This window comes from Neofelis nebulosa, chromosome 7 (assembly GCF_028018385.1).
Source record: "Neofelis nebulosa isolate mNeoNeb1 chromosome 7, mNeoNeb1.pri, whole genome shotgun sequence".
Lineage (NCBI taxonomy): Eukaryota > Metazoa > Chordata > Mammalia > Carnivora > Felidae > Neofelis > Neofelis nebulosa.
The window spans coordinates 107,302,015-107,327,255 of NC_080788.1; the positions used below are offsets into that span (position 1 = coordinate 107,302,015).

General features: G+C 41.6%; 1 protein-coding gene across 4 annotated transcripts in view; it reads left to right on the plus strand.

Annotated features, from left to right (window-relative positions):
* DAAM1 (dishevelled associated activator of morphogenesis 1) overlaps positions 1–24,443 on the plus strand; it is a 178,595-nt gene extending 154,152 nt beyond the window's left edge. For 3 of the 4 annotated variants that reach the window (XM_058739191.1, XM_058739193.1, XM_058739192.1), the window contains 8 exons: positions 3,663–3,769; positions 5,531–5,619; positions 6,483–6,651; positions 10,780–10,887; positions 12,792–12,852; positions 16,598–16,729; positions 20,195–20,365; positions 21,664–24,443. In XM_058739191.1, coding sequence (XP_058595174.1) covers positions 3,663–3,769; positions 5,531–5,619; positions 6,483–6,651; positions 10,780–10,887; positions 12,792–12,852; positions 16,598–16,729; positions 20,195–20,365; positions 21,664–21,873 — 1,047 coding nt within the window. In that variant the 3' untranslated portion in view covers positions 21,874–24,443. The remainder of the gene's footprint in view (positions 1–3,662; positions 3,770–5,530; positions 5,620–6,482; positions 6,652–10,779; positions 10,888–12,791; positions 12,853–16,597; positions 16,730–20,194; positions 20,366–21,663) is intronic. The other variant, XR_009264499.1, reaches the window with a different exon arrangement.
* Positions 24,444–25,241: the final 798 nt, after the last annotated feature.

Consider the following 25,241-nt stretch of genomic DNA (forward strand, 5'->3'; position numbering starts at 1 on the left):
TGCATCAGAAGCTGCTCACACAGAGGGAAGAACTGTGCAGAAAACTGCTTTGGTCCTTAGGCCTTTAGCCCCTATTGACAAGGTCGTATGTTTAAAATTCCACAAGATCTGTTTACTGTGAAATTGCATCCAGCGAAATTCCTCCTTGAGGGAAGGGATTTCAAAATCTTGCCAAAAGGGCTTGCAGTGCAAATAGAATGTACTTCAAATAAATACAAGTAAGAAAATCAATGTACTGATGCAGAATCTGGCCAAGTGGGATACTTTTGACCTGGTCTCCCCCGATAATTCTGTGTGTGTCTTACTCTCTGGTCTTCTACCACGTTCTTTCTTCTCCTTCTCATTCTACTGTTCTTCCTCTGCTCCCTCGTCCTTCACACAGCACTTCTCCCAGACAAGCTCTGAAGCTAACATCGCTTTACTCTTAATTATGACTCGCGTTTGAACCACATTCATTTCTTCCTTTCCTTTTTTAGCTGCTGAGCTCAGAACTCAAGACGAGATTAATACAGTCTTTCTTGGAATACGTACCTTTCTCCTTATTCCCGGGTGTTCATCTAGCTCTTCATTCCTCTCTTAAAACTATCCACACACAGTCTGTCACTCGACTCTTCTTCGGGAAGGACTGAACCTTTAGCAGGTGCCTCTTAACAGTGTTCTGTGCAAAAGAGAGCTAGTAGTTGTGGTATCGTGAACAGGGCTGTGGACTTTGTACAACCAATGTGTGTGTCACGGGAGGAGGGGGAATCCCTGACACTAGACCTGAGTTTCCTTGCCCAGTAGATAAAAATCCAAACTGAAGGGAAAAAACAAGCCTTTGTCTCTCTCTTCCTTCTCCCTTCTCCTTGTCTTACTACCTTCCTTCTGCACTGAGGAAAAGCTAGAAGATACTTGTCCTGTCCACTGGCACCATTGGAACACAGGAACACGGGGCGCCTGGGTGGCTCGGTTGGTTAAGCGTCCGACTTCGGCTCAGGTCACGATCTCACGGTCTGTGAGTTCGAGCCCCGCGTCGGGCTCTGTGCTGACCGCTCAGAGCCTGGAGCCTGTTTCGGATTCTGTGTCTCCCTCTCTCTCTGCCCCTCCGCTGTTCGTGCTCTGTCTCTCTCTGTCTCAAAAATAAACGTTAAAAATAATAATAATAATAATGAACACAGGAACACAAATGCCTAGAAGCTATCAGGCCACCAGACCCATGAACGCACTGGCATCCGCATCCACTACATCCCACTAGGAAAGAGGGGGTGTCCCTGGGCTCTGCTCCGGCCCAGCCCTTTCTTCTGCTCAGGGACCCAGCCAGATCAGAGGACTGCCCTTCTCCTAGATCGTACGCCTTTCCCTCTTGACTCTTAACTTGTTCGTGTCTCAGCCTTCCACAAAACAGCTTTTAATACCACATTCCACGTAGCCACCATCCTCTCTCTTTCTCAATATAAGCAAAGTTCTTGAAAGCTTGTCCACACTCGCCTCCTGTTCACTCTTCCTCACCTCCCTAAAGCTGTTTTCACTAAGGACTCACCACCTCCTTATTGCCAAAGCCAGGAGGCACTTTGCAGTCCTTATCTTCCTTGACTTGTTGGTGGTATGCAACACCAATGGCCACTTGCTCCATGATGAAATGCTTTTCTTTGGCATTTCATTGTCTCCTCTGAAGGTTCCTCCTCTTGTCCTCATTCCTCAAAAGCTGGCTTCTCTCCAGCCCTGCTTTGTTTCTCTTGGTGGTTCCCCTGGTTACCTCACTCCCATCCATGCATGTTACAACCAATATCAATGCTTTTGTCTTTCAAATAGATCTCTTTAGGATGTCACACCCATTTGTCCACCTGCCTAGGAATCACTCTTGGTTCTCTTGCTGGTATTTCAAACACTAAACTCACTTTCTCAAAACCCACCCGCTCTCCTCCAGCCATCTCTTCCTCGGTTTCCTGTTACACTCTGTGTACTTTGTTGCCTAAGCCAAAAGTCTGGACCTCATCCTTTTGACCCTCTACCATAAACCATCCATCAGCAAGTCAGGCCAGTTGTATTCAACCCCCACCTAAATAGCTCTAGAATCTACTCACTATCCAATCCGGGCCTCTGCCCTCTCTCACCTGGACTACTACAGCAACAGTCTAATGCCAACCCCCTAATACTTTTGATCCTTTCTAGTTCTTTCTCCATTCTATGAGCATGGTGGTCTTTTTACAATGCAAATTCACTCTCCTACCTAAGATTTTAAGCTACACCCCAGTGCCCACATAAAGACTGAACTTCTTACAAGGTCCTTGCTGCTACCTGGCCTTGACCCCTGATGCCATTGCAGCTGTCCTTCTACTTGCATAAATGCTGTGCCACCCATTCCAGACCCTGCCACTTGATATGCACTCTGCCTGGAATATATTTACAACCGCATACCATTCACCTGGAGTTCTAGTTCTTTCTCTGCTGGTGGCATCCAGACTGACTGCCTTTTCTGAGGTCCCTTATTTAAATCCAACAAACTTTGGAAACCTACTAAATGAACCATCCAAATGCCAGCTTCAAGTTATGGGGAGGATCTTGGGGTTCAGAGGGTCAATGTCATTAAAAAAATGTATATATCCAAGGGTATTTGATCCAGAAAATAGCACACATGGTCAGGGCTGTGGGTGTATATACATCTGTTTGTAACTTTAAAGGAAATCAGACACAGAGTACTTTTTCAACTTTAAATATTATTGTTATTTCTTCCACATTCCATGCTCATTTATTCCTCCAAAATAAAATAATGGAATCAACAACTTCAAATCCTGATGTTTTTCTCATCCATCTTTTTTACATGGAACAAAAAATGAGATGGAATTAGATAAGCCAGAGAAATAAACAAAATTGAATGGAAAATACACATAGAATTACTCATTCTAGCATGATGTAATAGAAAAAAGCATTGAGCTGGCAGTCAAGAGACCTAAGTTCTATTTCTGACGAATACATGAATTTTCTTTATAATCCTGGGTAAGTGGTTTAATCTCTCTGGACCTCAGTTTTATCATCTACTTGATGAGAGCATTGCATCTCCGAAGTCCCTCTAATGGTCTATGCGAAGCAGATACTGCTACAGGGCTTACACGATCTGATTTGAGAGACGGTGTAGAACAGAAAGGTGCCATAAACGAATCTTATACCAATAAGTAAAAAAAGGAAAGTTTTTTGAATATTTGAATAATATTTCATCGAAATATTATTGACATACATCACTGTATAAATTTAAAGTGTATAGCATAATAGTTTGACACTTACAAATGTGAAATGATTATCATAATACGTTTAGCATCTGTCATGTCCTATAGATACAATAAAAAAGGAAAAAAAGAAAAACATTTCTTCCTTGTAATGAGAATGCTTAGAATTGACCTTCCTAACAACTTCCCTATATGTTATACAGCAGCGTTAGCTATCATCATGCTGTACATTCTATCCCTAGAACTTAATGTATCTGGTAACTGGAAGTTGGTACCTTTGGACCACCTACCTGGAAAGATTTAATCACGTACCATATCTTAACAATGACCCGGAAGTAGCACTTCTAAATGAAACCAAAGTTACAGTCTTGTCCTAGGGCCAGTTAACGGAAAGAGTGAAAAATTACTGCAATAATTCCGTTATAAACTTCAGTTCTAATACTTGTGTGTACTTTTTAGCTCTTGAAATTTGTTCCCGAAAAAAGTGACATTGACCTGTTGGAGGAACATAAACATGAACTGGATCGCATGGCCAAGGCTGACAGGTTCCTTTTTGAGATGAGCCGGTGAGTTTGGAAATGCATAAAATGTGAACATGCCCTCTACCTTTCTAAGGAAGTTAAACTTTCAATCCTGGTTGAATTATTTGGGCCAATAACCTGGCTTAACTTGAAGCCTTTTTAAATTGCAAAATCTTCTGAAGCCTGAGTTGTGTGGAATTTGTTTTGTTCATGTGAGTTCTTGCCCATGGTTGAATCAGGGTGAGGGCTTCTTCACAATTACCTCTATTTCTGGACCTAAACAGGTCATAACTTTTCCTGGTTCCAGTCGGGGTCATTCTCCTTACCACTTTGACTTCTTGGAATCGTATCTCACTCCTCTCTGTACCTCAGCATCTCAAAAAATAGACTCAGCAATGTCGACCTAGAGCCCACATTACTGAACTGCTAGGGTCTGCATGTCAAATCCTGACCCATGCAGATATCTCTAATCAATCATGGCATACTTCCCGTGAAGCCTTGGCAAGCATTTTCAACCCCTCTCCAGAAAGCCCAGAGGCAGCCACTGCTTCATAATTTTGTTTGGCATGTGAGCTGAGTCTCTTTGCCATCCCCGGCCTGGAAATTTGATTCTGCATTAGACAAGGACCAGTGGTCCTGAGACTCTCAGTCACCCCCAGGGCAGCACTCTTCCCCTGAATATCAAAGGCCTACGAGTGTAGCTCAGGTGAACATATCTCTCGCTGTACGTTTCTACCATATCCAGAATTATTTTGTTGTTTGTCCATCCCAACTTGTCATTTTGTATATATACTACTGTAGGACAAAGGATGGTTTTGGAATTTTGACAAGTGGGCCCAGCAACCCCTGTGTATCAATAGGTAGATGGTCACTTGTGTAGCTGCCATTTTGTCATTGTCTAGCTCTGTGCATGCATCGTCCCACTTGATCCTCTCATCTGCCCTGCCAAGAGGGCTGGTAAGTAGGGAGGTATTCTCTTCCATCTAATGGAGGAGTTAAGTTACCTGCCAAAAGTCACCTAATAAGAGGAGAACCTGGACTGCAAACCCAGGTCTGCCTGATTATATGGTATCATTTTGGGGGAGGGGCTACTGGACTAAAGTTTCCACTAGAGAGCAGGTAAGGCAGTGGTTTGGTTTCAGAAGACCTTGGCAAGAATGCTCTGCCCTCGCCCCTCAGCAGCAGCAACCTATCTTACTGATGACCAGGCCGCTTTGCACCCTCTTATCTTTGGTCACCAGTTGCCATCTTGAAGGCACAGCCTGCCAGCCCTGAGGGGAGCAGATAGGGAGCTAACTGTAAAGAAAGAGGAAGGTTTGGGGACATGAGTGGGGAGAAGACGAGGAGAGAATGCCGGAGACAAGTTTTACTCCACAGCTTTGCCAAAGGCAAACTTTGTAGAAAGTTAAGTATAGGAGAGACATAGGAAACAGCCCCTTACGTGCAGCAGGATGGGAAGGTTTTGCATTCTCGTTCCTTTTTATCTCTTCTGTCTTCACAAGAGCTGCTGGGACTCTGAGGAAAGGGAGGTGGCAACTCTCCTTTTCTTTTAGCAGTTGCCTGACCTGGTTAGAGCTAAGGACCCTGCTGCCATTGCCCAAATACCTCCTGTTGGTCAGAGGGAAATGAGTTCTCCAGGCGAAGTGACCTCATTTCCGGTCCAGGAGGGGAATTGTGCAGGCTTGTGTGTGTGTGTGTGTGTGAGTGTTGGGGGGGTGGTGCTCTAAGGCACCTCCACCTCCGTATCCATTAAGTGAACATAGATATATTAAGTAGATGTTCATTAGTCCATGCTTGCTCTTACAGCATCAATCATTACCAGCAAAGACTGCAATCGCTGTACTTCAAAAAGAAGTTTGCAGAGCGTGTGGCAGAAGTGAAACCTAAAGTAGAAGGTAAAGTCAGGCCTCCAGATTGAAAGTGATGTTCATCTTAAGTGCCCATTTGCAACTGCAACCCAAGTGCAGGTAGTAAACAGGATCCCTTGGGTGATTTTTTTTTTTTTTTTTTTTTTTTTTTGCTTAAAATCTTTTGAAATTGTGATGAGTAATTACTTAATGTCTGCACTTGGCCCTGTGGCCCAGCCTGGGTTCTGGAGCCCACAGCACATCTCCTGAGCTCCTCTGTAGAATCAGGCTTTTAACATCCTGGATGTTGGTGAGAACGTATCTGACCGCTACTAGCATTAAACCTGTAGCCAGCTTTATTGCAATGGTGCCTTACTAGGTATTTCTAAGGGAAGATTTGAGGCTATTAAATTTTTAAGTGTTTGAAAAAATGGGCATCTGAAGAACACAGCCACAGAATGCAGGCTGGACTCAGGACCCTGCTCAAGCCCCAGTCCCTGAGGACACCTGCAAGCTATAACATGAAACACATTTGGCCAGTTTTTCTGTCAATAGAATTGATCAGTTATCCTCTCAGTCTTACTCATACCAGGCAAGAAAGTGTTCGCAGAGGAATGTGGGAAATGCAATCACTGTTTCATATATCCCTGCTTACAGTTGATGAGCCAGTCAAGAAAAGGACTAAGAAAGGATAGGCTGGTGCGGCTGTGGGTCTCTTGAGCAACGTGAGCTGGCTCTCCCTGTCCCCTTGCTCTTTGCTTCTAGGTTAGGTGTTTTGTAAGTGCTCCCTGGTAGTCTAGTGACCCAGGCTTACATCGTCCGTGTCTGCTCCCAGGTGTGTGGATTTAGGCTGGGTGTCCCTGGAAAGTCCTGGTGGTAGTAGTTGTGTTCATGTGTGCTTTGTTTTGAAGCAATTCGTTCTGGCTCAGAAGAGGTGTTTAGGAGCAACGCCCTGAAGCAGTTGCTAGAAGTGGTTTTGGCATTTGGAAATTACATGAACAAAGGCCAAAGAGGCAATGCGTATGGATTCAAGATATCCAGCCTAAACAAGATTGCTGACACAAAATCTAGTATTGACAAGTAAGTATGGTATCTTCCAACACTTGGAGGATCCAGGAGCTTAGGTCAGGACCCCTCTGGGCCTCCTGGGCCTCCCTGATCCTGCAGCCTCTGGTTTGCTGGTCTCCTGCTCATGCTCTTTCCTTCTCTCCAAGAGAGAAGTGACCTCTCTTCTCTCACAGTTATAAATATCCCTAAATTCCCATTGGGCCAATTATCCTTCATCCATTTTCAGTCCCCAGGGATATCAGCTAGTCTAAGTTTTGGGGTTTTCTTGGGTAAACTTTTTGTTATAGTATAATACACTAAGAACAAGTCCACCGGTCTTAAATTTCACAAATTGGACACCTCTGTATAACTAGTCCCCAGAACAAGAAACAGAATGTGACCCACATGCTGCTGGTCTCCTCATGACCTCTCCCAGTCATAACCCCTCCACAGAGAACTGTGTTCTAGGGGAAAAGAGAAAACTGACAGCCGATGATGGGAAGCTTGTTGGGCTTTTAGGGTATGTCTTCCTTTATACATTGACACTAGCGGCTATAAAAACTGATGGGGTCTAAGTGCATTTTGGCTGTTGGTATTAAGCCGCTGCTCCCAAGACTCCTCAGAATGCTTCCTAGAAAGTGTAAAAGTGAACAGATTCTTGTTAGAAACACTGAGAGATGGAAATGCTCTGGTGTCATTAACAGGATCGTTAGGCATAGTAACACCAGTTTCCCTGAGAGCCCTGTTTCTCTAAGGTTCTTACTGACTTCAAAGCAACTTGCCCAATCGTCTCTAAGGCAAACTTCTCTGCATCCAAATTCTTTTTAAAAATAGGCTGTTCTTCCTAATTATTCCTAACTAGCAAGGGCTTTTTACTCTATATTTTCTATAAGGTTAGTGATGCATAGCATTATGGCAACCCTGAATCCATCCTATAAAGAAATAAGCAGGGTGGGGGAGCCTGGGTGGCTCAGTCGGTTAAACATCTGTCTCTGGGTTTTGGCTCAGGTCATGATCTCATGGTTCTTGAGTTTGGCCCCGCTTCAGGCTCTGTGATGGCAGCATGAAGCCTGCTTTGGGGATTCTTTTTCTTCCTCTCTCTGCGCACCCCCCCCTCACCCCCTCCACTCACACTTGCTCTCTTTCAAATAAATAAACTTTAAAAAAAGAAATAAGCAGTGAGTGTGTTAAGTTGTAGGGCTAAACCTTATTTTTTGCATCATGTAGAGATAGATTAACAAAGGGCAGCTGTTCTATCACCACCTTATTTTTAATGTGAGCACTTGATCCTTCCAGAGCACTTTCATATTTGATTGTGTGAAGTGCACGGGCCAAGTGCTACATTGCCTACTGTCAGATGAAGAAACTGAGGCAATGTCAAGTGGCTCATTTAGTCTGCCTAAGATCACAAGCAAGGTATTTGGTCTCACAGGTATTTGACACCTGTCCTATTGTCCCCACCTCTACTCTAACAACAGATGGATCTTATTTGTAGGTTGTAGTAGGTAACTGCAACATCTCACCTGCATATAAGCAGCAGTCACCTTTTTTCTTTTTTCTTTTTTTTCTTTTTTTAATTATTTTTATTATTTTTTTTTATTTTAGAGAGTCCATGCAAGCAGTGGGGTGAGGGGAAGAGAGGGAGAGGGAGGAAGTGAGGGAGCAAATCGTAAGCAGGCTCAGTGCAAAGCCCAACATGGGGCTCGATCCCACAACCCTTGGGATCATGACCTGAACCAAACTGTAGAATCGGATGCTTCACTGACTGAGCCACCCAGGCACCCAAGAGCAGTCACCTTTTTTGAGGAAGGGTGTTCTCTTCAACTGGGCTTGTAAGTTGGAGAGGAAAGAGACCTTTACTACCATTTAGGTCTTCTCTCTCTCTCCCCCCCACCCTTCCCTAATACCCTCTGCCATTACCTATCAGCCATTACTGATAACCTGGCACTTACTATGTGATTATCTGCTTATCGAAGTTACTACAGAATTTATCTAATACACAAGCCTTTTCCAAACAATAAATTAAAAATATTTCTGTTCTTTTTTTCCCTCTTCTTCCTGTGAATATTTGGTCCCTGGAAATAGTACCAGTGTCTTCTAAACCCATAGTGCCTAAGCACAGTGCCTTGTTTATAAGCAGTCACTCATTGGGGCGCCTGGGTGGCTCACTTGGTTAAGCGTCCGACTTCAGCTCAGGTCACGATCTCGCGGTCCGTGAGTTCGAGCCCCGCGTCAGGCTCTGGGCTGACGGCTCGGAGCCTGGAGCCTGTTTCCGATTCTGTGACTCCCTCTCTCTCTGCCCCTCCCCCGTTCATGCTCTGTCTCTCTCTGTCTCAAAAATAAATAAATGTTAAAAAAAAAAAAAATTTATAAGCAGTCACTCATTAAATGTCAGTTGAATCTTATCAAACTGCACAAGGGTGGGACAGTGCGCATGAGGGACACATTTACTCTGCATTAAAGGCTTGTTTCCAGTTATACCAGCGAAAAATCAAATGTGTGGCTGTTGTTTTCATTCTTTAAGAACTTACATTCAGTCGAATTAGGTGTTACTTGGATAGCACACAAATGTGAGTGCTCTGATCTAGGTTGAAGTCTTTCTACATGAAGAAAAGTATATACGGTTAATTAAGTTCCCTCCGAATCACAAAGCATCTCTGTGAAACAGTGAAGAGAAATGGCTCCGCTCTGTCTCGTGACAGTCGCTGGGATTTTACTTCCTCACGCAGCAGGCACATGGGCTGATGCTCAGCTTCTGGGAGCAGCAGAATTGAAGTGGAAGGATAACAGCTCAGTGTCTGCAAAGGAAATGGCCAGAATATTAGCCACCGATTTACTTTGCTGAGCTATTGTTTTCTAATTATTTCTTGAGAGCAAGAAAAATAGAAAAAAAATTTTTTGCGTGTGTGGGTCAGTTGACTCCGAGGAATGGGATTGCCTTGGCATCTGTGAATTCAGATGCAAGGGTAACCAGAAGTGGAAAGCATTTCGTTGTTGTTGGAAAGGAAATGGTTTGACAACTCTGCTTCATGGTAGTTGGGGGTGGATGGGACTGTTGGGATGTAGCATCGTGAGTTAACAAATTGCCTACAAATTACGGACATGTTTTTAAAGAATTACATTTGTGTCCTCCTGATTATGGTAACTTTCAGTAGACTAGTAGTTCTTGATCCTGGCTCTTAGAATTACCGGGGAGTTTTTAAAAATACCCATGCGTGGCCCCACCTCATTCCAGTGAAATGAATCTCAGGTTGGCCCAGGCATCCAGGGCCCAGGTGACTGTAATGTGCATTGGAGTCAGGGACAACAGGACCAGACTGCTACAGCTTTGCCTGACAGACAGTGTTATCAGACATCCACTTTTTCAACCCAGGTCAGTCAGGGTTCAGTGCTGTCACCACCAAAGAGGGAGCTGGGTTGTACAGTTAGGAGCTCAAGTGTTGCTGAAATTAGGAAATGGATTTTTGGCTGCAAAGATGTCATAGCCATGATGGCACGGTCCTGGTCCACTTCCAGGACCAGCCCTAAAGCAGGAGGCCTTCTAACTTCCTGAACGTCCTTTGCTGCAACAGCAAAACAATCGAGTCAGAAGGGAAAAAAGCTAACAAAGTGAGTCAGAGGATTGGGGGGTGGGGGGGCAGAGGGAGGGAGTTATTGAAGAGTTGAAAAAGCTTAAATGAGAATTATCAATAAATTCTTATCAGTGAGTTGCTGCTCTGTACTTTGAGATTTGAAAAATAGCTATCCTTTTCAGTGAATTAAACATCCCTCCATCCCCACCCCGGCTGGCCCCATCCCGTTGTCATGAGCTTCAGGCACACCTTGTCTTTGGGAGGATGCGCTGTGAAGCTATGTCCCCACTGGCAGTGGTTCCAATTCATTTCTGTCATCCAGATTTTGAAGGATGTTTGTTATGAGCCAAAGTAGTAATTCTTATCCCCTTCCCTTTTAGAAGAGATATGCTTCCTTTCATCATAAGTTATGTAAATCCCGTGTAGGCCCTCCCCTTATCCCCTTCTCTTGAGAATCCCTGCCTTAAAGGAATCTCCAGATTTTAAAATGAATGCAGGAGTATAGCATTCTTGCAGGTTCAGCCACTTGGATATGCAAATCATATGCAGATATTAACCATGTTTAATACTTTTTCCTCCTCTATTGTAGGAATATTACACTTCTGCACTATCTCATAACCATTGTGGAAAATAAATACCCCAAGGTCCTCAATCTAAATGAAGAACTGCGGGACATTCCTCAAGCAGCAAAAGTAAAGTAAGTACTTACCTGTGAATTGTTTTAGTCTTTTAAGTCACTTGGACTGTGCTTTAGCCATTGAGGTGGTCAGCTGGCATCGCGTGAAGAGGGTCCTTCTGTTTGCTTTCCCCTGAGTAGCATATGAAGTAAAGTTTGAATCCTACCCAAGTCACTGAAATATGTTACATACTTTTGAATATATATGTATATATATGAATACACACACACACACACACACACGCATACATGTTTTGTATTTCCTTTGGATTATTCCTGCATGCAATTTTTCACCGCCAGGAAACCCAATTTTCTGGGTTATTAAGAGTATAAGAAAGGAATACAGTTTCACTAGTACTTTTAAAAGGTAGTTCTGTTACATACAGGTAGGAGCACTCTTAGTTAATGAGGAAACATGGCTAAGCAAATAGAACGTAAATGTCAGGGCGTTGCTAGTAATTTTCACATGTGCACACACTCTCAGAAACCAAGGAAGCCTTTTAATGGAAAGCAGTCTTTATGCAAATGAAGAAACTAAAAATAAAATGGAAAGTTGCCAAACTTTCACCACAGACTTCACACCACTTTTCAGAGACTGAAGAGCAGGCAGTTTTCCTTGTTGTTCTTCCCTCCTGCTTTTGGCCCTTTAAAAAAAAATAAATGCACAGGGGCGCCTGGGTGGCTCAGGCGGTTAAGCATCCAACTCTTGACTCTGGCTCAGGTCATTATCTCGCAGTTCATGGGTTTGAGCCCCACGTCAGGCTCTATGCTGAGAGCACAGAGCCTGCTTCGGATTCTTTCTCTCCCTCTCTCTCTCTGCCCCTCCCCTGCTTGTGCTCTCTCTCTCTGTCTCTCTCTCTCTCTCTCTCTCTCTCTCAAAATAAATGTACTTAAAAGAATTAAAAAAATAGGCGTGCCTGGTGGCTCAGTCGGTTAAGTGTGCGACTTCAGCTCAGGTCATGATCTCGTGGTTTATGGGTTTGATCCCTGCATGGTGCTCTGTGCTGACAACTCAGAGCCTGGAGCTGCTTTGGATTTTGTGCCTCCCTCTCTCTGCCCCCTCATGCTTGTGCTCTCTCTCTCTCTCTCTCTCTCTCTCTCTCTCTCAAAAATATAAAAAATTTTAATAAATAAAAAGAATTAAAAATAAATGTGTGTGTATTTAAAACTATCTTTTGCAGTGAATTTGAAAAGTATGATGAAGAGTAGGTTAATTTTTTTCCCTCTTTTTGTAGACTTTGGTAGAAATGTGAGACATGAAATTAAAATGTTAAAGTAAATGACATTTTGGTGAATTTGCTTACATCTGAATTATCCACAAGATTTATGTTATAATCTCTGAGGTCTAAAAGCCTTCAGATAGAAAGTTATATGGGAGAAATCCAGGAAACTTTCTCTATAAAAAGAGACAATGAGATCTAGTTAGTACAACTTGAAGAAATACCATTGTTGATTGAAATTTAAGCCATCACCTTGTAATACTCACATCACCAGAGCTTCAGTGAAAAGCAGTGCCCTACTTATGAAGAATGCAATGTGAGCATGATTGTGGATAAGGCAGTTTCTTTTACTTGTTCGAAAGGAGCTACGTATGGCAAAATATTTATTTCTACATGTGATAATTGGCTTAAGTGAGATTTTTGTGAAATTGAAACATGAATTATTTTTGTAGAGATGACAGGCATTTCTGCTCTTTTTAATCTATAAAATGTACCTACTGGCTGTGGAAAACAAAAACCATAGGTCCACGTTTAAATGGCTTAAGTTTAAAATTTTATCTTTCTGTGAGATCTGAGCATGGAAGGGAATTTTGAACATTGAAAATACACTAGGGTGGACTTCCAAGCATGAGATATGTGAACCCATTATTTTTTTAATACATACAAGTCGCATGTTGGTTACTAAAATGTTGCTATTTACAACAGCATGACTGAGCTGGACAAAGAAATAAGTACCTTGAGAAGTGGCTTGAAAGCCGTAGAGATGGTAAGTACGTGTTTCTTCTTCTGATTCCCAGTCTTGCCGCTGCTGCGAGTGCTGATGATATCCAGCATGGTGGTCTGCCCAGGATAAACATTTACTGATTAAAAAAAAAAAGAAAAGAAAAAGGAAAACAGCAGCAACGAGGAAGCAAAGGCTGGCTGTGTTACCCTGGCGACTCAGCTGCAGGATGTCCTAGGGTGTCACCGGAGCAGGAACTGGGAAGCTAGGGTCACACTGATTTCCCACCTGTAAGGCAGGACTCATTAAAGTGGGTTTGGCCAGATAAGGATACCCTCAGTGTCCATGTTCTGTTAACAAGTGATGTTCAGAAAATGGGTGATGGGCATTGAGGAGGGCTCTTGTTGGGATGAGCACTGGGTGTTTGTATGTAAGCAATGAATCATGGGAATCTACCCCCAAAACCAAGAGCACACTGTATACACTATATGTTAGCCAACTTGACAATAAATTGTATTTAAAAAAAAAAAAAAAAGAATAAGGAAAGGAGGCATCAAAGGGAGGGAAGAAGTTAATGGTCATTTTTGCAGACTACCACACTATAACAAAAGCCTTGAAAATGTGTGTCACTATAAAACCAGTGATCGTATTTGTAAGGATTGTTCTGAGCATGTGATTAAAGACATGCCAAAGGAAGACAAAACAAAAACAAGTGAGTGATGTTCACTCTCAGTAGAGCAGTGGAACACCTCTCTTGTGTTGAAGTTGGTCTTTTGGGGAGTATTTATTGAGTAGACACTTGGGCGTACGGTCCGTTTTCTAGGCAAGGGGTCACGATGATTCCGACTCCTTCCCTCCGGGTGTTGAAATGGCCAAGAGCAGTGAGTCCAGCTAACGTTCACAGTTACTCAGCCTGGCCACGTCCAGATAAGCACAGTGGTTACAAAAATGCCTTGAGGAAGAAGGGTGGACTTGGCTAGTCCAAAACTTGTGGAATGACTGGCATTGATTAGAGGAAGGTTCTCTTCTGGAAGAGATGAACTTTGAGCTGTGGCTTAGAAGGAGGGTGGCGTAGGAGCGCCTGAGTGGTTCCTTCGGTTATGCTGCCAGCTCTTGATTTCTGCTCAGGTCATGATATCACAGCTCATGAGTTCAAGCCCCGCACTGGGCTTTGTGCTGACGGCACAGAGACTGCTTGGGATTCTGTCTGTCTGTCTGTCTGTCTGTCTGTCTCTCTCTCTCTCTCTCTCTATTTCTCCCTCAAAATAAATTAAAAAAAATTTTTTTAATTCTAAAAAAAGAAGGAGGGTGGGGTAAACTTAGTTACATAGGAGTGAGGTTGTCCCTGGTGTGCAAAACTACCTGGGCCGGGCCTCCATGGAAGGAAAGCAGGCCACCCTGCTGGAGGCAGAGGAGTGGGTGCACTTAAACATGACTGTGTGGGCAGAGTGCCACATGGATACCACACAGCACTGCCACCAGTGAGGAGGGGCCGGTCAGGACAAGAAACCTGGTTAGGAGAGTGATCCTCACTCTGGTCTGGTACTTGACAAAGGAGACTGTTCTTCAGGCAGCTTAGCAAGGTGGCCCCTCTCTTAAGTATCTTTCAAGTCGTGTATCAGTAATGCCATGAAGAACCTCCTTCCTTTCTCCTGCCATAGAAAGCAGTTGACTTCATGGAAGACATAGCTCTAATAAAAGTTAAAGTCACAATATCTAATCTTTTCCTGTTTTTTATAAATCGGAAGCTTGTAAGGCTCCCCCCGCCCCCTTTGTGGCAGGGCATGGGGAGGATGCTCTTTCAAAAGGAAAGGGAGATGAACTGAATGAAATATTTCTGCCAACCCCAATGGGTCAAGACACTGAGTGAGCGAGTAGGATGGTCCTCCTCAGATTTCAGAGGCCCGACGGGCTCAGGGCAGTTTGGGATGAGGCTTTTTTTTTTTTTTTTTTTTTTTTTTTTTTCAGCCTTGTCTTCGTTCCCATTTCCTCCCGGTGGAAGTCTTTCTTGAGACTAGTGTGGCAGTGATGACACAGCCCTAAAGACTGATAATGGATCCTCTGACCTTTGCATCTAAACTAGCTCAGAGCAAGACATGGAGGGGGGAGGGGGGTCCAAGGAGGTTTTGTGTTTGGGGTTTATTAAAGGTGGTTTTGCTTGAATCTGTCCAGCACCTGGGTCATGTACACTAACACACTTCTCGTAGGAAAGGGGCTACAGGAGCCTTCCCCTCCCCCTGGCAGCATGCATGTCAAGATGTAGCCCTGGAAGGAAATATTGGGAGGCAGACCTTGGCCTATCTAAATATTCATGTATCCCAGTTGTGATTTACACAATTCAGTTATACTGCTTGAAGATAGCAAAGTTGGAATTCATCATCTGCCTTTGAATGAAAGAGAATAATACGTTTATGAAATACTTTCAAATTACTCTCCTATCTCTGTACCTCACATACATACATGTTCACTTGCAAGGCCAAAGTCCTAGAATCGTGGCAGTTTATTCCAATCAAAGCAAGTTCCATACTTTCTAAATTTCTACTTGTTATTTCCTTGATTCTCACGGTGATATGGATATTGCTTGCCTTTTGTCAAAGAAGGAACTGAGGCCGAGGCCACTTGTCATGGACAAGAACCAAATCCGTGGTGGAGCTGAATCAGAACCATAGCCTGTGACTTCTCCACTCCTGCTTGGTAGTACCTCCACCAAAGCACGTATAGAAATAGAACCAGATTAAGTCATTGGTAGGCAAGATGGTCGTTACTGAGACTGTGCAGAGTCAGACAGATCTGACCTCAAATTCTGGCTCTATCGTGTTTCAGCTACTAGACTCTGGGCCAAGAATTTAATCCCTCTACACCTGAATTTATATGTCTGTACAATTAGAATAATAATCCCTCACTCATAGAGGGTGAGATAAAGAAAGTGCATCTGGCAATGGTTGAAATTAATTATGAAAATTAGATTTGAATAATCTGTATGTTCATCACCCTGGTAATGGAGAATATGGATAACTAACAAGGCACTAATACTCCTGCCTGCCTGTTCACAAAAACGAAATGGTGTAGACAAGAATAAAAATGGGAGACAATTATGGTGCCAAACATGACAGTTGAAATCCCACTGACCCAGATATCATCACGTAGCCTCAATATAGCCAGAGGGAAAGAAGGAAAAACCAAGCAGCCAGAATTCTGAGCACAGAGTATCAACAGATTAAATTCTCTTGCTTTCAGTCACACACCCTTTGAATCTAATTTGCTGTTTATTTAATTTCTGTTAATTGTATCCCAGTGCTAATCTGCTTATATCCTAAAGCTGGGATAAGAAATCTCAGGGGCACCTGGGTGGCTCAGTCAATTGAGCATCTAACTCTTGGTATCTCAGCTCAGGTCATGATCCCAGGGTCATGGGATTGAGTGTTCCATCGGGCTTCACACTAAGTGTGGAGCCTGCTTAAGATTCTCCCTCCCTCCTCCCCCCCCCCGCACCCCCTCCGCTTGTGCTCTCTCTAAAATTAAAAAAAAAAGCGCACCAATAAAGGGCTCCAACGATTGGTACATTGCAGTTTGCGAATATATGCGCGCACAGGGGCACGGCTTGGGCATGGCTCAGGCATTGTGGGCAGAGGGGCAGAGGGAGCTAGGGCATCACAAAATGGTTTGGAGTAGGTTCCGATGTGTTCACCATTCAGACTTACTACATTTGAGGCATATGGAAAATTAGACAAGGTGTGTGTGCATCTGCGTTTGAAGCCCACCTTGACATTATCCATTTCCTGTGTTGAAGGAGCTGGAATATCAAAAGTCTCAGCCCCCACAACCCGGAGATAAGTTTGTGTCTGTTGTCAGCCAGTTCATCACAGTAGCCAGCTTCAGCTTCTCTGATGTCGAAGACCTTCTAGCAGAAGCTAAAGACCTGGTAAGTTTCCCGTTGCATACCGAGTGTTGTTTGACAGGGCTGACACTTCCAGGTATTCTGTATTTTCATATCTAGGACTGTGATCAATTGGAACACACCCCTTTTTGTCTAACCTATGTTGCCCTTAGGTTAGCAAGACCTCAAAGTATCTGGATGGTATAAAACCACAAAATATTCTGCAGTTTTCTCTTGGTTGATATTCGGTTGAAGTACTTGTCTCTGGAAACCAGAAAAGAGTCGATTATGAAAACCAGAGGCCAGATAAAGTGTGAGATCAGGTGTGACCAAGGCCAAGTGTCTTAGTAGCTGTAAGTTATATGCTCTCCTGAGATAGAGACTTCAGGCAGGATATTCCCTCTTGAACTCTCCAGCAGACCTTATTAAAGGAGACACACTTTAATTCACAGCCTCATTACAAGAGGCATATGTTTTAATAATACGGTGCTTTTTATGAGTTTTGCTATTTAAAATGCTGTTTGCCTCTAAAAGAAAAGTTTTCGTTGGCTAATAACCAAGACCTTAACTCCTTGTTATTTCCTCTTCCAAAATACATACCCATTTATATACATGTACACATTGTCTCATTTTTCTCTCACCCCCCCCCCTTCTCATAGTTAAATAAATCATATCAGGCCCCTATGCCACCCTGTTGAGTTCTTCCTTACTGCTCATCTCTCAGTTGCCATAATACTCTTTTGCTTTAACTTGATCTTACCTTTGAAACTTGAGTAATGGATGTCATTCCCTGTAGCCACCTGTTTAGTAATAGATATAGACGATTGTTTATGTAAAGTGCACACACAACTGCTTAAAGTTCGGAAGAAGATCATATTAGGATACGTTAGCTAGTCTCAACAGTAAACCTGACCTCCAACATTATTAGATAAATGGAAAGAGAATGTATGTTCAGATGACTGCTGTTAAAAGTCCCATGACTGATGCCAGCAACCTCCACTGTGATAGTCCCCACCCATGTCTTGTGTGTGCCTCCTGTACAGGAGGGAAGGGACCCTTCCCTGTCCCCCACTCCAAACCAGGCAGTACAGAATCTACTTCATTAAGGACTCAAGAATTTTTATAAGAATCAACTCTACAGTTAATTTTTGAGGTAAAAACACATGCTTGTGCACAACCTACTTTTAAAAAAATTTTAGTGTGGGAACTTTAGTCTGGGAACATTAGTCTGGGACTAGTTTTCTTCAGATTTTTAAGACTAAAATACACATGACTTCATCATCACTAGAATTCCTAGATAAAAAGATCATTCAGGATGGCTTGAAGTGCATGAACTTGAGTGTTTTAGAAACTCAGTTGTAGGCTGTCTAATGCCATTTTGCTCATACCAGAACTTTTAGAAATTTGCTTATAAAGCCATGAAGGCAGGCTAGAGCTCTGTGCGTGTCATGTGAACAGTGTATTTTTCCCTAAAGAACTCTGATGTCTAGTAGATTATTTCCAAATAAGTAAAGCATTGAGAACAACTCAGTGAAGAGAAAAATGGTAAAAGCACATTTTTATTATACATTTAAAGATGTGAAATAACAATTATAAAATGTCATGTGCCCACACATATATTACTTCATAGTTTTATCTCAGAATAAATGTTGAGGGGGAATTGGAGGAAGGTGATCAAAAAGTACAAATTGGAGGAAGGTGATCAAAAAGTACAAGCTTCCAGTGATAAGATCGATGAATATAGGGGTTGTAATGTACAAGGTGATGACTCTAGGGAACAGTGCTGCATGCTCTTCGTGAAAGTTGTTAAGAGAGTAGACACTTCCGTGTGTGTGTATGAGGTGATGGATGTTAACTTATTGTGGCAATCATTTCACGATATATGTAAGTCATGTCGTCATGCCATACACCTTAATTTTATACAGTGCTGCATGTCAATTATATTTCATAAAAACTAGGGGAAAAGAAAATACTGAAAAGGTTTCCTTTAGGGAGATAGTACTACCAAAATATCAGAAAAAAATAAATGATAAAGGCAAGTAATGCAAGAAAAATAAAAGCAATTAGAAATTCATGGGTTGGAGGCAGTGCATAAACACTTCATATGCTAAATGAAGAAAATTAAAGATCTGGAAAATGTTAAGTAGTTGATGAGGCATAGGGATTAGGAATTCATTTGACTCTGAAGCTGTAAACACCACCCTTAGTAGCTCAGGAGTTACAGCATCGGATCCTTACAGGGGGAAGAGAAATTCCAGCAAACAGTATGACTGGCATTGAACATTATTTAGATAGTCATGATACCGCTAAGACTCCTGAAAGCATGCGATCTTGAGTTCCGAAGATAACTGCCAGAAGAAGTAAAACCAGAAGAGTACAGCACAGGGAACAATAACGTTTGGTGACAGATGGGGACTGCACTTTTCCTCATGAGCACTGACTACCATATGCAATTGTTGAATCGTTACATTGTATACCTGAAACTAATATAACACTGTATGTTAAGTGTACTTCACTTTAAAGAACTAAAATAAAATATGAAATAAACTGACACATTCACCAGTCCAAAAAAAAAAAAAGAAAGAAAGAAAATCAAAGAAAAGAAAACTTGAGGTGTTGAGGTGCTTGGATGGCTCAGTCGGTTAGGCATCCAACTCTTGGTTTCAGCTCAGGCCATGATCTCACGGTTTGAGTTCGAGATCAACTATCAGTGCAGAGCCCAGTTGGTATTCACTCTCTCTCAAAATCAATAAATAAACATGCAAAAAAAAAAAATAAAAGAAAGAACTGAAGAGACTGGTGATACTATTTTGTTACTATATCCATATGTTTGTATTAACTTTTTAAAATTCTCCCTTAATATTTTGCTCTTACGGTGTTTAAAGAGGATTTGTATTGAAAGGGGTTGCAAAACAAAGGATTTGGAATAAAATTGTATTCTCGGTCCTCAAGTAGGGGTTTGATTAATGATCCCATGGTCAGTTGTTTTCTAATTGAGACCCAGGAAATATCACAACACGAGCAGCTACACAACATGATCAGGGAAAGCAGCTAAGAAGGACTGGATCCCATTTGTTTTTGATATTAACCATATGGCACCAATAAATGATATTAAACTACTTCAAAGAAAAGTTAAAAGTACAAGTTTCCCTACCCCTGCTGAGTTTGCTATTAGTTTTATGTCTTGAGTGCTCTGCCCTACGATATTTTGCTTTCTTGTTTTTACTACTGTTTAGTTAATAAAAAGTCATAGTAGGTAATCATTGGCGTTAGGCTGAAATGAGGTGGAAACGAATAAATGGTTTCAAAAGTTGAGGAGTATTCAATTTTTTTTACTTTAGACATGAGTGATAGGCTTGTTCAGCAGCCAGAGATAAATACAGGCTCACTAAAATCCAGCAAGTTATATTTGACTCTTCCTGCGCTTCACTCCTTCTAGAGAGATAGATTTCTATTTGATCACAGAATTCTCTCACAACACTGAACTTCTTAAAACCTCCTTTCTTCCAGTTTACTAAAGCAGTGAAACACTTCGGAGAAGAGGCTGGCAAAATCCAGCCGGATGAGTTCTTTGGCATTTTTGATCAGTTTCTCCAAGCTGTGTCGGAAGCCAAACAAGAGAATGAAAACATGAGAAAGAAGAAGGAGGAAGAGGAACGCCGTGCTCGCATGGAGGCTCAGGTAAGAAAATGTTGAAACTGGCCGTTTCCAACTCCTGGAAGTTCAATGCTGCGGCTCCTTGGTTTGTAGACCGTGCTGCGATGTGCCAGCAGGAGGGAGGGCATTTTATGCTTCTGGGAGCTTAAATCGGTGTAAGTTTCTCTTGGGCAACCTGGCAGTGTATATCTGAAGCCTGAAAAAATATATCCACATCCTCTGATCTGGAGTTCCATTTCTTACAAATTATTCTAAAGAAATAATCATAAATTTGCACAAAGAGAATAGTAGTCTTTACAGTAGTTCGACCTGGAAGCAACCTAAATGTTTACCAACCAGGCAGTAGTTTTAAATGCAATAATAGCTACATAGTGGAATATTTATGCAGTCCTTAAAAATCATATTTTTAAAAAATATTTAATAGGGGCGCCTGGGTGGCTCAGTTGATTAAGCGGCCAACTCTTGGTTTCTGCTCAGGTCATGAACTCACAGTTCGTGCATTCGAGTCCTGCATCGGGCTCTGTGCTGCCAGTGCAGAGCCTGCTTGGGATTCTCTGCCTCCCTGTCTCTCTGTCCTTACCCGGCTCATGCTGTCTCTGTCTTTCTCAAAATAAATAAATAAACTTAAAAAAAAAAAAAGAATATTTAATGATACAAAAAAGCTTATAAATGTATTTCTATATGAAATCTTTTTCTTTTTTAATAAGGTAAGTTTTAATAAGGATAAATGATAGTGGTGGGCTATACCCCCAAAAGGTTCACAATGCTTCATCTCTTAACAGTAGGATTAAGAATGATTTTCCCTCATTTGTTTATATGAATTATCTAAGTTTTCTAAAATGCACATGTATAATTTGGCTTTTAATAGTAGTAAATTGTATGAAGCAGGCTCCAGGCACCCACAGGAAATTCAAGCTAAGCCTTTGATGTAAGGAGAGTGGCCTAATGAGCATTTGCTTTAGTGTCTCATAGAAAACAATATCTGGGGTCTGTTTAATAGCGATAACTTTCTGGTTCCATTATAGAAATATGAATTGCCTCGACTGCTCTTGTTCTAACTAGAATATCATGAGGTTTACCTAGATTCTAGACGATGAGTGTCTAATCACAGAGTAGTGGTCATTTTTCATCATTATTCCTTGCTTCTCAAATGAGACCTCATGTCCCAATTACCCCTGTCTTGTGACGTCCAGGGGGCTTAGCAGCCATAGATGCACATGGGTTGATGTGGCTGAAGCAACGCTATATTTCAGACTTCCTCTCCACCGAAAACAAAGCACAACATTTTGACGCTTCTCTAAGAGGTTGCTTTCTATTTGCAGCTCAAAGAACAGCGTGAAAGGGAACGTAAAATGAGGAAAGCAAAAGAGAATAGTGAAGAAGGTGGAGAGTTCGATGACCTGGTTTCAGCTTTACGCTCAGGAGAAGTGTTTGACAAAGACCTTTCTAAACTGAAACGGAACCGCAAGCGTATTACCAACCAGATGACGGACAGCAGCCGAGAGAGACCCGTCACAAAACTTAATTTCTAATTTTCCTTGGATACTTTTTTTAGGAAGCCCATTAGCAGCCCTTTGAAGTGACTAGAACTTTTCATTACACTGCCTTGCAATCCAAACAGTGGCAATTTCTTCCTCCATCTGTGAGTGAATGCGTGAATGTGTGTGTATGTAAATGTATGTGTACATATATATTAAAAAATGTATATAGAAGTCTGAGTGTTGTCTGGAGACCTATATGTATGGTTAAAAACAAAACTCTGTGTTAATGTATGTGCTCAGAAACCCTTTGTGTATGCATTCATATTGAGTATGGCTCATTTTCTTCCCCTGAACACCATGGCTGTTCAGAAGCACAATGCTGTCTCCTGAAAGAGATGACAGAGACATTCCCTAGAGTAAAAAAGAAAAACAAAAGCGAAAAAAAAAGAAAAAAAGTAAAAAAAAGGCTTGAGAAATATTTTATGGTTTCCAAGCTTGGTATACTTAGAAATTATTTTCACTGGGGAAAATGGTGTTGGAAAAATATAGATTTAAAATGGTTTTTGATAGTTGACGATGTGATGCTGGTGTAAAGCATCAGTAATTAAGAGGAACCAGCTTAGAATTTCTGACATTGGTGTGGGGGTGCAGGCTGTAAATGTTTATTGAGAATATCTCGCACACAATCTGAATTATGTAGAATATCAATCAGACTCTTTTTTAGGAATTTACAACTCGGGCATCAATTTTGTTTCCTAATTTCATCGCGTTCTCTGCCAAGCGCTCTTGAAGATTTCTTTACATGGCTTTTGAAAAGAACACTATTTATCTACATGCAATTCACGCTCTTGTTAAAAAACAAGATCGCCAGAATGTGCTTGTTGTTCTAACAATGTAGATATATAAACTTTAAAAATAAAATTTCCCACACAAGACCTAAAAGGAGGAATTCTCTGAAGGGATAAAAAAGTATTTAAATTTTTTTATGGGGTGCCTTTTTTTTTTTTTTTTTTTTTTTTTTTTTTTGTATCTTCTATTTTGTAGGACAAGGGTGCATCTTCTGTCAATATGAGTCTGGACTAAAGGACACTTAACGAATGCACAAAATGCCAACAACACCAACAGAGATGCCAAGATCTATTTATCTCTAAGTATGTTTGAAATGGTTTGTTGTTTATATGTTGTCATTTTAAATTGTGTGTCAGTAAAGCTACCTGTAAAATTTCAGTCCAAAAGATAAAGCTCTCAGGGAGAAATGAATAAAAACAATGAACATTAGAAAATAAAATATAGATGCTTACCATTAACCTACCAACTCTTAATATCCTTAAATTATATATAAAGAGGACTGTTACTTTTTTTTGTTTTTTTGGGGGTTTTTTTTTGGTTGTTTTTTTTTGGCTTTGCTTTATTTATTTGTAGTGGGGGAGGGAGGGGCTAAGATTCTCTCTTTTCTTTCTATCAATCCTGTTGTGGTTGGGTTTCCTGTGGAGAGAGTAGTTTGTCCTGTTGCACTAGAACATTATTGACTCACGAAATTGAGTTTTTCAGTCAGTTAACAAATATTTATTAAACACCTACTATGTGCCAGGCTTAGTAGGGCTACAGTGATAAGCAAGACAAAGTCCCTGCCCCCAAGGAGCTCATGTTCTAATGGGGATAAAGGGGTGAATAGAATACCAATAGGCGCTGTACAGGAATCATGCTATTTAAAAATACTTTGTATGAACTTTAATGCTTAGTGCAGACGGCGAGGCCCTGCACTGCGTGAAAGCTGTGAAGTAGTGCTCAACGAGTTGTCAAGAGCAGTGGTTTTACGTTTTGTCCCCCTTCATTGCGAACTTAGAGACTTTCTACACGTTTTAGGCAAGTAAATGACTCTAGCACATGAAACAGTCATAAAAACACAGCAGAGGTTGTGTTCCCCAGCCCCTAGTTACCAAGGTCTGCAGATACACCCAGTTAGAGGTGCAGACAGAGACTCTGCTCCAAAAGGCTTGGAGATGAGGAGTGGGATATGATGAGGGATGTGTCTCTTCCTTAACTAAAGTGCCTCTATCTTCTTTTCTATTCATAGCAGGAGAAATTTGGTCTGGCTCAATTTTGGAACTGTATTTTGAAAATGGCTTTGTTTTACAGTTTAAGGAATGGACAAGTGGATGAAGTGTCACCTAAAGGAGCAAGTTCGCGTAGCCTGTCCCTCTTGCCCTTGGTAATCATCCTCATTTTGATACGGCCATCCTGGTAGGCCTCCTTTGCCATTTCCATTCTTGGTTTCTTTTCCCAAAAGCTTTGTGCAGGTAATTCCATGTGCCATTGTTGGAAAAAAAAAAAAAATCTACTTTTTAGATTGGTGCTGGTGTAAGTAGCCACTTTTCTCTCTTGGGTGTGTATTTTAAAGGTTTTTGTTTGTTTTTTTAAATTAATGCCAAAAAGAAAGCATTATAATTTGTAAACTTAATTATATGTCTTGTATCTTATTAGCTTAGTAGTTGGAACCACTTAGTCTTTAGGTGCAAGACTGTTGTTACAGTACCAAGAAAAAAAATGTTGTATGTGTCATGAGATTGTACATTTTTTTTTAAAAAAGCAATATGCAATAAAGAGATGAATTCATTGGGTGTATGTATATGCTTTCGATGAGTCATTGGAACATTGCCAAATGTCTTTTTACTTTGCACTATTAAATATTGCAAATTGTTTAATAAGTCAAAAATACATATTTTTAAATTTGTACATCCTGGCTGGACCTAGAAGGGTATAGTTTTCTGCTATGGTAGCATCTGATATGTCCACAGACATATGCTACCTCTTTCTGTCACTTTTCTATAACCTCTCTGTATGACTCCATAGAGTTACACGGTTGCCCAGTAGGGCTACTAGTGAATAATTCAACTTGGAGTATAAAAAAGAATGTCTAGTCTCTAGAATCAAAGGCTTTTTTATTTTGAAGCATTTCCTTTTTTAAAATTAATTTATTAGGGGCACCTGGGTGGCTCCCGTCATGTTCTCACAGTTCTTGAGTTCAAGCCCCGTGTGGAGCGTGCTGCTGTCAGCACAGAGCCTGCTTCACATCCCGTCCCCCTCTCTCTCTGCCCCTCCACTACTCACGCTCTCTCTCAAAAAATAAATAAAACATTAAAATATATATAGGATACACGTCAGTATCAGAAGTGTCACCTGTATAGAACAAGGGATGTGCATCGTATCTTCTGAAAATTGGGCTTTTTCTTGGCCACATCACTTGGGCTGCCTGGCCATCCTCAGCCCAATTTGAAGTCAAGCTGAAAACAAATTGGCCTGGTGGTTGATAGAGGACCTAAGCCTTTCTGATCTTTGGAATGGACTCATGATGGTCTAAACATTGCCATCCATCTTGCATTTCTTCTAGTCAATGGATACTGCATGGTATCCAAAGA